The sequence below is a fragment of the Ceratotherium simum genome, chromosome 2 (assembly GCF_057802395.1).
Source record: "Ceratotherium simum simum isolate JZ-2026a chromosome 2, ASM5780239v1, whole genome shotgun sequence".
NCBI lineage: Eukaryota > Metazoa > Chordata > Mammalia > Perissodactyla > Rhinocerotidae > Ceratotherium > Ceratotherium simum.
This window is the reverse complement of record NC_141901.1, coordinates 19089662-19106400: the sequence shown is the minus strand read 5'-3', so window position 1 is coordinate 19106400 and position 16739 is coordinate 19089662. Positions and strand designations below refer to the sequence as shown.

General features: G+C 36.1%; 1 protein-coding gene across 1 annotated transcript in view; it reads right to left on the bottom strand.

The window, feature by feature from the left end:
- Window positions 1-2084: 2084 nt before the first annotated feature.
- TSEN15 (tRNA splicing endonuclease subunit 15) overlaps window positions 2085-16739 on the bottom strand; it is a 33903-nt gene continuing 19248 nt past the window's right edge. The window contains exons 4-5 of the mRNA XM_004424933.3: window positions 4014-4155; window positions 2085-3495 (exon numbers count right to left, since the gene is read on the bottom strand). Of these exons, the coding sequence (XP_004424990.1) occupies window positions 3475-3495; window positions 4014-4155 (163 nt within the window). The 3' untranslated portion in view covers window positions 2085-3474. The remainder of the gene's footprint in view (window positions 3496-4013; window positions 4156-16739) is intronic.

The window sequence follows — 16739 nt, the reverse complement described above, 5'->3', positions numbered from 1 at the left end:
ATTCTAATTGTAAGTTAGAATTGCAAAGATCCTCTGCCATCGTGTTCCTCACAGAGACCTATGGTGCTTAGGAACACATTCTTCTAGAAAGGCCCAGGCAAGGGAAGCAAAATAAGTTAGTGTGGAGTCACTGGTCCCGGATCACCCAGTGTTCCACGGAGCCATCCCAGCACAGAGGGCGGGCTGACTCGGAACTCAGAAAACAAAGGCAAAGCCAGCAATAGAGAGAAATCATCACAGGTCCTTTCCCACTCTCCTGCAGAGGACTTCCCTTTTAAGGAAAAGTTTATACGTCTTACAGTAGCAATTTATGTCTTTCACCACTGTATTTAGCCACTTCAGTGAGTGTTTCAAAGCTGAGGTTTCTTGCTATGTGATGGGATCCTGCAACTTATTTAATAAATTAGGCTTTTGCAAGGAAAAAATGAAATGCATCATGTCATATGGATATGAACAAAACCATAATCAAGAAAAAAACGCCCACTCCACCCACCCTTGCCCCAAACAAGCTTTTATGTTTAAATATAGGTCTACATTTTGAGCAAAGCATGAATCAAGTCACATATTTAATGTCAGCAGAGAGTGTAATTTTAGAGGCACGCCAGAAAGAAAAAGGGGGTGTGAGCACACAAAACTTATTTATATTTTTATTTATGCTATTTCCCACAGATTGCAAATAAATTTTCAAGAGCACCACTTTTCAAGCCAATTGACTCCTAGAGTCTGAAAATTTTGTTTAGCAGTGCCCTCTAGTGTCCAAATGGATCATTTTCGTTTGTGTTGAGGCAGAAAGTAAGCAACGCTATGATTAAACAAGCCTACAATCAGCATTCATTCACCAAATAATTTATTGAGAGCCTAGTACATGCCGTCACTGTGGCATATGGTGGGATACACAGATGTATAAAAAAAAAGACACAATTCCTGTTCTGTTCTTAAGGACCCCATATAGTTTAACAAGGGAGACAAATGTGAATGCAGTTACAAACTTACTTGATCACACAAGAGCTCACTTTACCTAGTTTTTCACTAAAATGAGACAGACACAGCTGGGTTGTCTCCCTTTCCAAACTGTTCTGGACCATTATTCACATGAGCCTGACTTTGGACAGAACAACTTTGGTCAAGTACACAGGGAACATTCTGAAATAGAGTAAACATCCCAGGATATACAGTGGGCTTGAGGCCTAGTTTTAAAGATTTCTGTGAGAAAGCTCCTTTCACAGTTAACCCCAAAAGACACTTTTGGTCTTGTAGTTACCTAGGGGCCCACTGGTCACCAGATCTGACAGACAAATCTAACATTCATTAAGCCCCACATTTCTTTCTGAAAACATGGACTGTTTTCCTACTACTGTGATGCAAAGTTTCAAAAGGAATCAAATGGCAGAGACCCTAAGAATTGATCATAAACTGTTTTAGGATTCTTAGATCTAAAAATTACTAACTGGAGTCACAGAAACACACATTATTCTGAACTGATGCATCTTCAGGCCTTCTGGGGAAGCAGAGCGAGTCTGAAGGAGTTGCTGAGACTTGCCCATCAAGGATAAAAGTGAAATTCAAACATCAAGAAGTCAGGAACTACAACAGACCAAGAATGATGCTTTATACCATTTTGCAATGTTCCTATTTTTTGCCATGTTTCCATTCTTGTTATTTTTGTTTTCTAGAGTAATTAGCCATGATTTGCTCCTAAACAATAGAATATGGCAAAGGTGACAGGATGACACAATTACAACTACGTAGTTACATTGCATAAGATTATAAGGTCCATCTTGCTGAGACTCTCTCCCTTGCTGGCTTTGAGGAAGCAACCAGTTGTGCCAGCAAGGTCCATGCGGCAAAGAGCTGAGGGTGATCTCTTGCCAACAGCCCACCAGGAACTGAGACCCTCAGTCCAACAGCTCACTGGGAACTGAAAGCTGCTAACTACCACAGGAGCGAAGAAATAACCCTCCCTCAGTCAAGTCTCAGATGAGACTGCAGCCTTACAAAGGACCCAACTTTGAGATATTAAATGTGTGCTGTTTTAAGCTGCTAAGTTTGTGGTAATACTATTATGCAACAATAGATAGCTAATATAGATTTCAAGACACTTTATTTTAAAACACTTTTATTATAAAAGTAATACAAATAAAGAAAAATTGAAATATTGAAGAAAGACAAAGTCATCCATTTACTGCCCTGCCATCCTATTATAACCACAGTAGTTTCTTTTGTCATCTTTTTATTACGTTTGGTGTGTTATTTACAGCTATAATCATACCCATTCATACACTTTTGTATCTTCCTTTTTTCCCCTAAATATTTTCTCATGTTTTTCATTATATTCATTACTAATTTTTAGTGAGTACGTAATGTACCATTCATTGGCTATATATGTTTATTGACTATTTCCCTTGACCAGGGGTTGGCAAACTATGGCTCTGCATTTGTATGTAAAGTTTTATTGGAACGCAGCCATGCCCATTTCTTTACATATTGTCTATGGTTCTTTTTGTACTGCAAACTGCAGAATTGAGAAGTTGTGAGAGAGATGAGATCCTGCAAGGCCTAACATATTTCCTTTCTGGCCCTTTACAGAAAAAGTTTGCTGATCCCTGCCTTAAACTTTTAAGTGATTTATAATTTGGGCTATTATGAGTAATGTCATTTCGAACATCTTCGTGCATATAATTTTTTGTAGTTTAGGCAACTTAATTGGGAGGTATTAACAAAAGTGGAATAACTGGGTCTACTTAATAAAGATGTTTTTAAGGCTCTCACTGTCCCCCTACTCTCTCTCCTGTAACATTGAAGTTATAATATAATAAGGGTGGTGGTAATAAGAATGGAAAGTTTGGTCCAATAGTCCTGTAGGTAGCACTTCTCTGGTCCCTATTAATCTAGACATGTAATTTTACATTCTGGATGAGTATATTTTTAGTTTTGACTTAAAGTTAATCAAAAAGGGAAGTACCAGTAATTGCAACATGAAAACCAATTGAAAGAAAACTTTTACTTTCTACAGGGGATGAAAAAGCAGACTGAAGTAAACTCTCCAAGTGTCAAGGTGTATGCAGTGCCATTCCAGGATAACTGTAGTGGCCATAATGCACTGGGAGGGTTGAGTACGGGAAGGAGGTGGCAGGCTCAACAATCTAGCAGTGGCAGTAGTGAACAATGAGGCAGCTATGAGTGGGGGGTGACAGAAGAAACACATGTGTTCCACCCCTTTGAACACATCCTAGGCATAAACTTGTATACAACTGTAATTAAACTGTCTCCAGATAAGAAAGTTCTAGAGCAACTACCCTACATTTTTGAACAAAAAAAAATTCTATCTGGGAAAGTTTTATTCTTCAAAAAGAAAACTTATGGAATGGGACCAGCTAAGTCAACCCTGACTATCTCTGAGATGATAGATGAAGCAGGCTGATGGTCTCAAATCCAATCTTGAATGAATAAAGTCAGCACCGGAGAGTATAGATGTCATCTTCTAAGAGAAATATTCTGTAACATAAAAAAGAAATATATCATGATGGACCTTTTCCCCAATAAATTATGTAATTTAAAAGCAAAATTAGAAAGATATTTAATGTAATTATCCCAATTATGCCAACAAAGTATGTAAAGAAATCATATCTAACACCTTTATTTTATTAAAATGTCAACCAACTTAACATTTCCTAAAGAAGTGTTCTTTTGGTTAAAACTATTATTAGCCTTTACATTCCACCTCAGTTACTCATCAAATAATTAAATGCATCACGACTTCATGAAGTACTCTGGGAAACTCTGAAATTCTCCATAGAGTAAGGAAATCAAATTATCTCTGTGAAAACAACTAGGACCATGTTCCTTTGAACAAAATATAGCCAGTTTTCTGAGGTATGAAAATCAAGTCATTTTTTTCTTGAATTTTCATATTAAAAAGGAAGCCGTTCTATGAATGGCTTGATTCACACTTAAAATCATGTCATAATTTTCCTCTTTTTTCACTGTTTACTGATAGTTGTCTCAAAACTGACCTGAGGATCTGGCAGCATAAATCCATCAGTAAGTTTATAATAGACTATTGTGGAATCAGACTCCACTATGGCCAAAGTAAAAGACATCGGCAAATCTGGATCACCTTGCAATTTTCGAGATGCCTTCAAGATCTCCCTTATCCTGAAAATAAAGTCACAATACATTTAGGATTCACAGTCACTCAATTAATAATAAGATCAAAAACTGTAAAATATTGGGAAGGAGGCAGGCAATTACATCATATCCATAATGCTGACTAAGGAAATGTCTGAAGGCTCAAATATAAACATTTAAAGTTGTCTTTTCCTACAGAAAATCCTGCAAGTACGGGCTACTACTGACTTTCAGTCCTTCTCTTCTGTGTTCACCCTTCTCTCCTGATCACCTGAGAAAATCAAACTGTATTTAGGAATCTACAGAAGGGGACACTAATAGTGTTTAGTGCATCTAAATTGGCTAAGGATCCTGGGTATTCATTTTCCAATTTTCCAACTTGGTATCCTATAGTGGAACAATTTCATATTCAGGTTTTTTTTCCCTAAATAGATGATAAACATTTCCCCCATGTTTCTACACGGTGTTCATAATTATTACCTTTAAATAGCTATATAATATTCTATTGATTCATAATTTACCCGATCATTCCCCTATGGCTATAAAGTTCTTTCAGGTTTTTTGGGGGAGAAGGGCACTAATCAAGATAAGCTGTGATGATCATCTTTCTGCAGGTAGTTGTTTCTTTTTAAATATTTCTGTTGGGTCTTTCCATGCATCAGAATTATTAGATATGAATATAGATATTTTTATGGTTCTCAATATGTATTCTGATAATAAAAGCTAAGAGAAAAGTATAGAGAGAAATAAAACTTTTTTTTGTAAAATTATATATCAAGCATCAATGTATTAAAGGATTTCAGAGTGCTTGCTGTGGAAAATAATCTACCAAATCTTATATCTAGGTCTTCAAAGCACCATTAGCTTTTGTTTACCACAAACTAAAAATCTTCATTACCTACTCAATAAAACCTGTGTTCAATAATTCAGTAAAATATAACCTCCAGAGGAGCTTTCTTAAAAAGGCAAATAAAAAATGATCAGATATTTTTTCATTAAGCTAACCAATTCTCCAGAAATTGGAAAAAGATTTACTAGCATGTTAATATGCTACAACTGAATATGTAAATAACTCAACACTGTATTCTCTTCAGCAAAAGTGTAATTTGTCTCCTTAAGTTCTCTTCCCATCTCTAAATAAAAATTCTTATGGTCACTCTTCACCCATCCTATTAGCTACTGAATCTATAAAGAGTATAAAAAGAAAAGTCTCTGCTTTAAAATATTCTTATTACAATAATTATAATGCTTTTTTTTAATCTGTAGTAGAGACTGGAGATTTTAAAGTGATTTAAAACAGCAATAAACTTCTGGAAAAACTGAAATTAAATTGTTCTTGCTAAATATCACTTAATCACTGCATAATATGTTACAGAGTGATAATGGTTTGTTAAAACAGACACAAAAGACTGCTGACCCACTACCTCGACTATACAGGCAGGCAATGTATCAGGAGAGAATGAGTTTCTAAGTTTGTTTCCTCACAGTCAAACCATTTCTAAAATGACCTTGAAAGAGTTGTCAACAATATGGTAACACTTCAGTTGTTAAGCATAACTGTCAGGCAACATTTATTGGATAAATAAAATCCGTCTACCTGGCAAAATCTTAATTCCTTTTCAAGAGTCAGCAAAGCATCATCTTCTCTGAAGTCTTCCCTGTCACGGTCCCCAACTTCTAGGCAAAGTTACGTATCTTACCCTATGAAAGCGCCTTGTGCAAACCTACATTACTGTAATTATTACCTTGTATTTATACATCTAAGTGTCTGTATTCCACTGGATTGTACCTATTTTGAGGGTAAAAGCTTTTTTAAAAAAAAATGGTCTTAGGGGCCAGACCAGTGGCGCAAGCGGTTAAGTGTGCGTGCTCTGCTGCAGCGGCCCGGGGTTCACCGGCTCGGATCCCGGGCACGCACCGACGCACCGCTTGGCAAGCCATGCTGTGGCAGCATCCCATATAAAGCAGAGGAAGATGGGCGCAGATGTTAGCCCAGGGCCAGTCTTCCTCAGCAAAAAAAGAGGAGGATTGACAGATGTTAGCTCAGGGCTGATCTTCCTCACAAAAAGAAAAAAAAGTCTTAATGCCCGGCATGTAGCAGAAAACCTGGGCAGAATGAATGAAGCCTTTCGAATGAAGGTTTCCATATGGCTATAACTAACTCTTCAGGTATATAAACTTTAAAATGTATTTGTAACAAACATTTTTCTAAAATTTATTATGAAATTCCATTATCCTAAACAAAAGTTCAACTTGTCTTCATAGCTCAGGATCATCATTTTTGGTACTTATTATTGTAGATACAGTGGTAGATGGTGTACCAAAGAACACTCTAGAATTTAATTTCTTAAAAGCATCTGATATTTGCCTGCTTTTTGTTCATTAAAACATTCAAATTGTTTTATCACTTGTCTCTATCTATACCACGGCTTGGCAAACTACAGTCACCTGTTTTTTTACAGCTCACAAAGCTACGGATGGCCTTTACATCTTTAAATGGTACATTTTAAATAGTCATGTAAGTACCTACATAATAGCCTCGATTTTGCCACTCCGTCCAAGAAGCCTAAAATATTTACTATCGGGCCCTTAAAGAAAAGCTTTGCTGACCCCTATCCTACCCTATACTATGAAAAAGATCAAGAATAAAAATTGTAAGATATCATCACCAGGGTAGTGTACTTTTTTTTTTTTCAGTATTATTTATTCAAAAGTCAGAGCAGGAGGGGTTTCCACTTCTAATTAGGATGTAGAAGACCTCAAAAGACCACCATTCCTACCATAACAAAGAGAAAACACCTGATTGGCTCAAAAATATCACATTTTTCTTTAAAGCTATAAAAGAGACGTGAACACAAAGAAATTTAAAGGAACTAAATTCCAGGGAGAAATGAGCCCTTCCCAGGTAAGTAGAGAGCAAGAGACAGACACCTCCATCCCTGAGGGCAATTGCTAAGTCTGGGCACAGTGGCTAGAGGAGTGAGCCAGTCACAGGCAAACAACTTCACTGGGACACAAGGGGAAAGAAACCAGCAATACTTTTAACAGCCACACATGAACTGGCATGGTGGACTGGAATCTCAAGGGACACAAATCCCTCCAGTTCACCAGTTCTCCCTCATGGGAGTTCTGCTGCATTTAAGCAACAGCATGAAAAGCTGGTGAGGGACCTGAAAACGGCAAGCAAGCTCTCATTAAAAGCCCTGCTGAAGAGAGAGGCCTGATCCTCTTCTCAAGACATCTGAAACTGAGATAACTGAGGTAGCTAAAGTCGCAACTCAGCTGTGACCTCTCTTGACTTCTGATTAGATTGACTAAATCAGGCCCTGACCCTACGTGCCAGATAGAGGAAAGGATGAGCTCTTTGGGGTCAGGGAGCAGCATCAACATCAATCTCTTATACATACACAATGTCTAGTATACAGTGAAAAATTCCAAGCTATGTGAAGAAGCAGGAAAATGTACCGAATAATCAAGAGCAAAAACGTCAATACAAGAAGACCTTCACAAAACTAAGGCTGTTGAAAAACTCAGATGTTGGAATTAATAGCTAAAGACTCTAAAATAACTATTATGTTAGAGTATTGAGGAAATAACATAGACAAAATAGATGACAAGATGAAACATTTAAGCAGAAAAATGGAGATTATAAAGAAAATGGATGTTCTAGAATTTTAAAATAATATATATTTTCAAAGTACTGACTAGGCTTAATGGTAGACTAGACACGGCCAAAGTAAGGATTTAGTAAACTTGAAAACAAGTCATAAGAAAACAAATTGAAGTACAAAGAGAAAAACGAATTAAAAAAAACAAAATATCAGAAGTCTTTGGTACAATATCAGTTTAACATGTGTAAATGGAAGTACAGAAGGAAAGGAAAGAGAGAGTGGTGTATGTCTCAGTCCATTCAGGCTGCTATAACAAAATACCACAAACTGGGTAGCTTACAACAACAGAAATATATTTTTCACAGTTCTGGAGGCTGGAAAGTCCAGATTAGACTCCAGCACGGTCCTGCTCTGGTGGAGGCCCTCTTCTGGGTTCCTAGCACCTTCTCACTGTGACCTCACATGGTGAAAGGGGCAAGGGATGTCTGTGGGGTCTCTTTCATAAGGCACTAATCCCATTTATGAGGGCTTCAGCTTCATGACTTAAGCACCTCCCAAAGGCCCCACCTCCTATCTTCAGGGTTAGAATTGTAACATATGACTTTTGGGGGTATGCATTTCAACTACAGCAGTATAGAAGAAATAGCTAAGACGTTTCCAAAATTGTTGTCTCTAAATGTAAAGTGTGTCTCTTACAGGCAGCATACAATTCAATCTTGTCTTTATATCCAGTCTTAGAATTTCTGCCCTTTGATTGGAGTGTTTAATCCATTCACATTTAAAATTAATATTGATATTGTTAGATTTATGTCTGCCATTTTACTGTTTTCTAAATATCACATCTTTTTTGTTCCTCCGTTTCTCCTTTGCTACCACCTTCTTTTGTATTAAATAGATATTTTCTAGTGCACCATTTTAATTTGTTTGTGGTTTTTTTACTATACTTTTTTGAGTTTCTTAGTGGTGGTTCTAGAGATTACTATATGCATCTTAATTTATCACAATTTACCTCAGATTAATAATAAGTCAATTCTAACAAAATACAGAAACTGCTCCAATATAGCTTCATTCCTTTCTCCCTCCTTTGTGTTATTATTGTCATATATATATATTGTGTCTATATATTATAAATTCAATAATACAGTGTTATAATTATTGCTTTCTATAATCCTATGTCTTTTTAAAAAGTTAAGAAGAGAAAGGATAAAAAATATATTAACCTACATATTTAATATTTCTAGTACTCTTCATTTCTTCAAGTTACTCTCTGATGCCATTTCCTCCCTTCTATATAGCTCCATTCCCTCCTCCATCCTTTGTGTTAATACTGTCATATATATTACTTCTTAACATGCTATAAGCCTGGTCAGTTGGTTTTTGATAAAAGAACAAAGGCAATTCAATGGAGAAAGTCTCTTCAACAACTAGTGCCGTAATATGAAGACAGTAAACCTCTATGTCTACACACGAGTATTGCAAGGATCAATGAGGTGGCATACATGAAAAGACTTTGCAAACTGTCAAGTAGTCACTGAATACAAGTAGTATTATATAGCACCTATACCAAACTTTGCTCCCTTACAAATTGGGACATAATGTTTGTATCCACCCCCTTCCCCTTAAAAAATAATTTCCACCTATGTAGAACTGCATGACAATTAACTAGATTCCTGTTCATATCAGAGGTTTACTTTAGAAAGAGATATTTAAACGAAGCAACCACAGATATTAATCAAAAACCTCATTGCCAGCACTGTTGTGGAAGTGACATTCTGAAGCCACTGAAATACACACAAGTTAAAATAAGTTTCTTTAAACATCTCTAACTGGCAGACTATGACAAGGATAGGACACAGATGGAAGGGAAACAGACCTATTAAGACAACTTTTACAAATTTTCCCTTTCTCAAGATATGCTATTGTTTAAATCATAGGGGTGTGTGTGTGTGTGTAGTTTCTTCCTAAAGTAAACTGTGTGGGAATTTTAGCCCATATATTGAAATTTAGGATAGAAATTTCCATCTCATTCATATTTGTTTCCAGAGTTCTTGGATATAAACAGCAAAATATTTTCAGACTTACTCAAAACACCCATGTGGGAAACCCTAACATTTGAAAATTAGCTCCAAGTTGTAAAGAGGGTTTTGTCTTCGGAGTTGAGGTAACTCACTGTCAAAAATGAAATGGAAGTTCCCATCTCAGAGCTCTGTTCATTCTACTTGGTGGTGTTAAGGGAAAACTACCAATGAATCTTCTCAGTAATAACAGAATAAAATAGTTTATCTGCCTCTGTTCTTCAAAGCTCACTTGAGAAGTCTTACAAAGTTTCTTGTTCAGGATCTCTTCTAGTCTATTTTTAACATATGTTGAAAGTAATGCCATCATTGTTCCCCATTCAGACCTTTCTTGTTTGTTTCCTTTATGGGATACTTTACTGATAAACTCCTAAAAAACGTTGACCTTGCCTTTAAGTCAACACATTGCTCTTTCTCAATCTAACAACAACAACAACAGGTTCCAAAATTCTACTTTAAAAATCACACATGATCGTAAAGATGCTGAGAACAATAAAGCATCACTAAAATAGTATAATCTCTCTTAACTTCCAACAAGTTTACAGTTTGAAACCTTAATTTAGAAACCACAGAACAAAGTTTCCATATGTGTATAATTTTTAAAAGCTCAGTTCTTTGGAAAAATATTGTAGAAATGTTTCATCACACAAATCTAAAATAATAATGTAGATGATAAAATTCTTTATAGTTCATATTTGATAGAAATCCACATATGAAAAACATAACCTATATATTAATAACAAGAATTTCAGACTCTTAAGTTCATTATATTTCAAAGGAAAAATTCCACCCAAAAGAAGAGATAAATCAGTAATAATCATAGTTGTTGATCAACAGTAACAGAATTTGACGTTTATAACAGGTGCTTCTTTCTCATAACTGTTCACAGAGGAGCTCAGCATACTGAAAATGGTGATTCTGAAGTTCAATAAAGCTAACTTGAAGACAAGCCTGAGGCAAACACAGGTAACACTGCCCTTCCTCCAAGATATTTAAATACCTTCCATAAATCTTAGCATTCAATTCTCTGTAACGATCCTACAATAGAGACTAAATAATGGAGATTTGCACAGAGGACAAGACAGTTGAAGACAACATTACTTTTAACTTCAACCAATGTGTTGAAATACAATGCATCACAAGTTAAAATTATTATTAATTTCAACCCACAGAAAGCAGTATCTCCTGTCCTCTTCAATGTGGCCAAACTGGTATATGCTGTAGCCTTATCAATGAAAAACATTAACTCCTTGATCTGCCTCATTATGATATTGGAACAACACACCATAATGTAACGCTGAAACACAATGCAAAATTAAATTGGTGCCAAAGATGCCAAAGAAGCCTTATTCATTCATAGGCTCAATCCTGAAGAAAAGTTTCAAGGATAACGACCACCTCCTTGGGAATCATGCCAATGCCTTCCTAGTAAAAAAATCAAGGCAGCTAAAATCCCAGGGGCCTTTATTGAACAATTAAGTGCCTGTGTGGCTATTCACCACAGTGGGAAGCCATTCTGCTAAAATAAACTGCAAGTTTTTATTTTGAGGGTAAGAGAAAAAATGCTCTGTCAGTTGAAAGAAGTTGCCAGAATTGGGGGTTTGACCAGCAACAGATTTCCAGCAGAGGTAGTATGAGGACACACTCCTGATATGCAGGGAAGCCAAATGACAGAAATAATTTTACCAGTTATTAGACTTTAGTCCTCTAATAAAATAATGGTCATTAAATGAATTTGTAATAAAGAATAGACTTTTGGAGACAGGAAATATTTTTCAATTACAGGGAAATAATAATGAAGTATCCTTCAAAAAAAATATATAGCATTTCAGGATTAAATCTCATAACTAAGAACGTCTTTAAAAATGTTCTAAAGAAGGAACTCAGTTCTAGTAACCCTTTACTCCACCGTTAATATAAGTCCTTTTCCCAAGACACTAAGAAAAAAGAAGGGTTGAAGGGGGGGAGGGATATGGATGAAAAGGAATTTAACTAAAAGGTAAGGAGGCTATTCATGGCATCGGCAAAGCACCTCTTCAGACTTGTGATTGTTCTCTATCCCCAGATGCATATTATAGTTACAGTGTAACGTATGGGAAACAGTGATAAATCTTGCAGCAAGTAGACAGATTTTGCAGACATTCTAATTTTTTAGAAACTCTTCAAAGGTTGCTTGTAGCATATCCTTATGTTCTTTACGATATTATTTAGCAAGTCTCTACTGCAGGAACTGAGTGGTCTAAGAGAGTTCATTCAGTCATTCAACAAATACTTATTTAACACCAAGTAGCAGGTACCAGGCTAGGCATTGGGGAAACAGCAATGAACATAAAGTTCCTGCTTTTGTGAAGGTTATTTTCTAGTGGGGGAAGGATGACAGTAAACAATCAAAAAAGGTCAAATATATAATATATTGAGTAGCAATAAATATGGTAAGTGTTATAAAGGAGGACCACTTCATGGGTTATAATAGTACAGGGGGTGAGATGACAGCTTAAACCAGAGTGATGGCAGTATAGCAGAAGTGGTGGGAAATGTACAGATTTTGGATATACTTTTAAGAGAGAACTGACAGAATCTGTTGATAAATTAATTTTGGGGTATGAGAACTAGGTGGATTAAAACTAATGAGAGATTATAGCAAGGTTACAGGATACAAAGTTAACATACAAAAGTCAATTGCTGTCCTATATACCAGCAATGAACCACTGACATTCAAAATAAAAAACACAACACCACTTACATTAGCATCAAAAAAATGAAATACTTAGGTATAAACCTAACAAAAATATGTACAGGATCTATACAAGGATAGCTATAAAACTCTTATGAAAGAAGTCATAGGAGATCTAAATAAATGGAGAGATAGTCCATGTTCCTGAATAGGAAGGCTCAGTATTGTTAAGATCTATAAACGAAGCAGTCCCAATCAAAACCCTAGCAAGTTTTTTTCATCGATACCGACAACCTGATTCTAAGGTTTACATGAAAAGGCAAAAGACCTAGAACAGCCAAGACAATACTGAAGAACAAAGTGAGAGGACTGACATCACCAGACGTCAAGACTCATTATAAAGCTACCATAATTTAAGAACATGTGGTATTGGTGAAGGAATAAACAAATAGGTTAATGAACTAGAACAGAGAGCCCAGAAGTCACTCATATAAATACAGTCAATTGATTTTTGACAAAGGAGGAAAAGCAATTCAATGGAAAAAGAATGGTCTTTTCAACAAATGGTGCTGAAACAACTGGATATCAACATGCAAAAAAAACAGGAATCTAGACACACACCTTACATCCGTTACAAAAATTATCTCAAAATGGATCACAGACCTAAATATAAAACACAAAAATATAAAACTTTTAGAAGATGACATAGGAGAAAATCTAGGTGACTTTGGGTTTGGTGATCAGTTTTTAGATACAACACCAAAAGCATGATCCATGAAAGAAATCATTGTTAATTGGACTCTATTAAAATTAAAAACTTCCGCAAAAAACATTGTTAAGTGAATGAAAAGGCAAGCCACGGACTGGGAGAAAATATTTGCCAAACACATATCTGATAAAGGACTTGTATCCAAAATACATAGACTTGTATCCAAAATACATAAAGAACTCATAAAACTCAACAAAAGAAAACAGCCCAAATAAAAAATGAGCAAAAGATCTGAACAGACACCTGATCAAAGAAGATACACAAATGCCACAATAGCATAGGAAAAGATGTTCAATCATATGTCATTAGGAAATTACCAATTAAAGAAACAACGAGACACTACTACTCACCTATTAGAGTAGCTAAAACTAAAAAAACTAATAATACCATGATGGTGAGGATGCATACTGCTAAGTGAAAGAAGCCAATCTGAAAAGGCTACATACTGTATGATTTCAACTGTATAACACTCTGGAGAAGGCAAAACTATAGAGAAAGTTAGAAGTTCAGTGGCTGCCAGGGATTCAGGGTAGGGGCACAGGAATGAATATATGGAGCACAGGGGATTTTTAGGGTGGTGAAACTATTCTGTATGTAATGGTGGATACATGACATTATACATTTGTCAAAATCAATAGACTTGTACAACAAAAAGAGTGAACCCTAAGGTAAGCTATGGACTTTAGTTAATAATAATGTATCAATATTGGTTCATTAATTGTAACAAATGTACCATACTAATGCAAGACATTAATCATATGGGAAACACGGTGCTGGACTGGAGCTTATATGGGAAACCACTGTACTATCTGCTCAATTTTTCTGTAAATCTAAAATTGTTCTAAAAAATAAAGGCTATATATATAAAAAAATGACTCCAAGGATTTTGGCCTGAGTTTCAGAATGAATACAGCTGCCATTTACTGACATGGGGGAAACTGCAGAAAGAAGAGGTTAGGGGACAAATCAAGAGTTCTTTTTAGGGCTGGCCCCGTGGCTTAGCGGTTAAGCGCTCGCACTCCGCTGCTGGTGGCCCGGGTTCGGATCCCGGGCGCGCACCAACACACTGCTTCTCCGGCCATGCTGAGGCTACGTCCCACATACAGCAACTAGAAGGATGTGCAGCTATGACATACAACTATCCACTGGGGTTTTGGGGGGCAAATAAATAAATAAATAAAATCTTAAAAAAAAAAAAAGAGTTCTTTTCGGACATATTAATTTGAAATGCTTTTTAGATCTCAGCAGAGATGTCAAGTAGGCAGTTGAATATGAGTGTTGGATTCATGGAAGAGGTTGAGGTAGAGACATAAAGTTGGGAGTCATCAGTATATTGATGATGATTAAAACCACAGAATCATATGAGGATGCCTTGGGAGTGAGTATAAAGAAGAAAAATCTCAAAGGCCTGAGCCTAGGGCACTTTAACATTTAGAGACCAGAAACTTGAAAAGGTTCAGTGAAGGAGGCTAAGAAATGATGGCAAGTGATAGAGTTACCAAACCTCCTCAAATCCCCAAGATACACTCGTGCACTAATAGCTGATCATCTCCTATATCCTCCGAGATTTATATATTTTAATTGGTATCTTTAGAGAAAATGGAAACAAGCATTACAATTCCTAATATTCTGATTCAAATAATTTTCCCACCTTTGTTTCAGGATATACCAGTATCTCCCAAAGATCCTGAAACAGCAAAACTCTTGATCTAGCTTTCTCTTATCTTTGAATTCCTTAATCCATTCGGCCTCTCTTGATCTGTTCCTTACCAGGAAGAGGGTTACTTTTCTCATGTTCTTTCTATCTCTGTCTTTCCTTCCCTCTCTTCCTCCTCCTCCTCCCATTCCCATCTCTCTCACATCACACACACGTGCACTCCCAATCCAGGGCTTTCTCACCAGTTTGGGCAGGCACTCCCTCTGCCATTACTATATACTCAGTCATAATGAACCACTCAAAATTTTCAGGTTCTCTCAGCCCTTATACCTTGCTCACGTTATTACTTCTTTCAGGAACATCCATTCCCATCCTCAATCCGTATGGAATGCTTATACATATTTCAAACAACCTGTCCTGCAGGAAGCTTTCCCACCTCCTACACCACCAGTCAAGGCTGGATCTCCCCGCTCTGCGGTCTTCCTCAGTGCCCTGTACATATCTCTTATCACGTTTATCACGCTGGATACAAACATATGTCCATCTCAGCTCTAGACTATGAGCACCTTAAGGGCAAGATCTGTGATGTTTTCTACCTCTTGAGTCCAGTAAACATCAGGCACCTAATAAATGAATGAACAGCCTAGAAGATACTGGGGTAATCTGCAATTTACCTTTTTATCCTCCCCCAAAACCAAAACATGCTTCTACTTTGCCTCTAGATAGTCTACAATTATATTTATACTCATTTATATTCATTATATTTAATGCTGAAAGTATAATTATACACATTTATAATATTTTTACTGAAAGGTATATTATTTTAGTGTAAGAATGATAAATAAAATTTTAATTTTCCCTACACATCTCAGTGTTTTAAAATATGAGTTTTCTTCTCCCCATAAAAACACAGATACAATGGATTTAAAAATAAACAACTGGTCCATTTTTATTATCTGGGTTACTGCTGTGATAACACATAAACAGCTAATAAAATATTTTTCAAGTAATCATGTCCTTAGGAAAAAGAAAAATTACTATTAACAGTCTTTAAAAACTATATTTAAAAGCTACCTTAATTCCAACAAAGAAAAAGGAACTGTAGTTCATTTGATGCAATGTAGGAAGGAGAGTGTATTCTTCTGAAAACAACTTTGTAGAAAATAGGTTGATATGGTTTAATAAGCTAAGCAACAGATTAAAAAAATCACAGGCTAGGAATCCTAACTTTGGCTCTGACATTCATTTCTATGTATACTGAATTGTTTCCACTTCTCTTAAAGCATAAATTCCCTTAATTGTACAAGAACCTTGCCAAAAGAGTCCTGATCAAACCAAATGACAAAAGTTCTCAGACTTTTAGCCTTATGGCTGCTGAACTAGCAGATGACCAATTTGGCATATGGAATGTTGAAGCCTTTTTCTAAATTTCTAGAGTAATCTTCACATTGGAAGATGCAAAGAAAGAGAATATTCTGAAAAATTTTCTCTCAGATAAAATGGCTGAGGGTACCCATTTTAAAAAGGTTATCAATCACCATAAATCAAAAGAAATGCCAGTAATTTGTGGGAATTGGCAGGGGGAGGTTAAAATGGACATCGGAGAGGCTCCATCCTCACATTAGCTATATCCACTATCCTTCTCTGGCACCGAGACAGGAGAGCCATTTATTATTTAGTCAGGTTTAAAAGGATGAATGATTTATTGGCATTACTAAGAAAGGAACTATAACCCTTTGTAACAAAGGTGATTTATAGATCATTTTGAAAAACAGTACTGTATCTTAACTGTCTCTGGATTTTATAATTGTACAAAACAATTCTC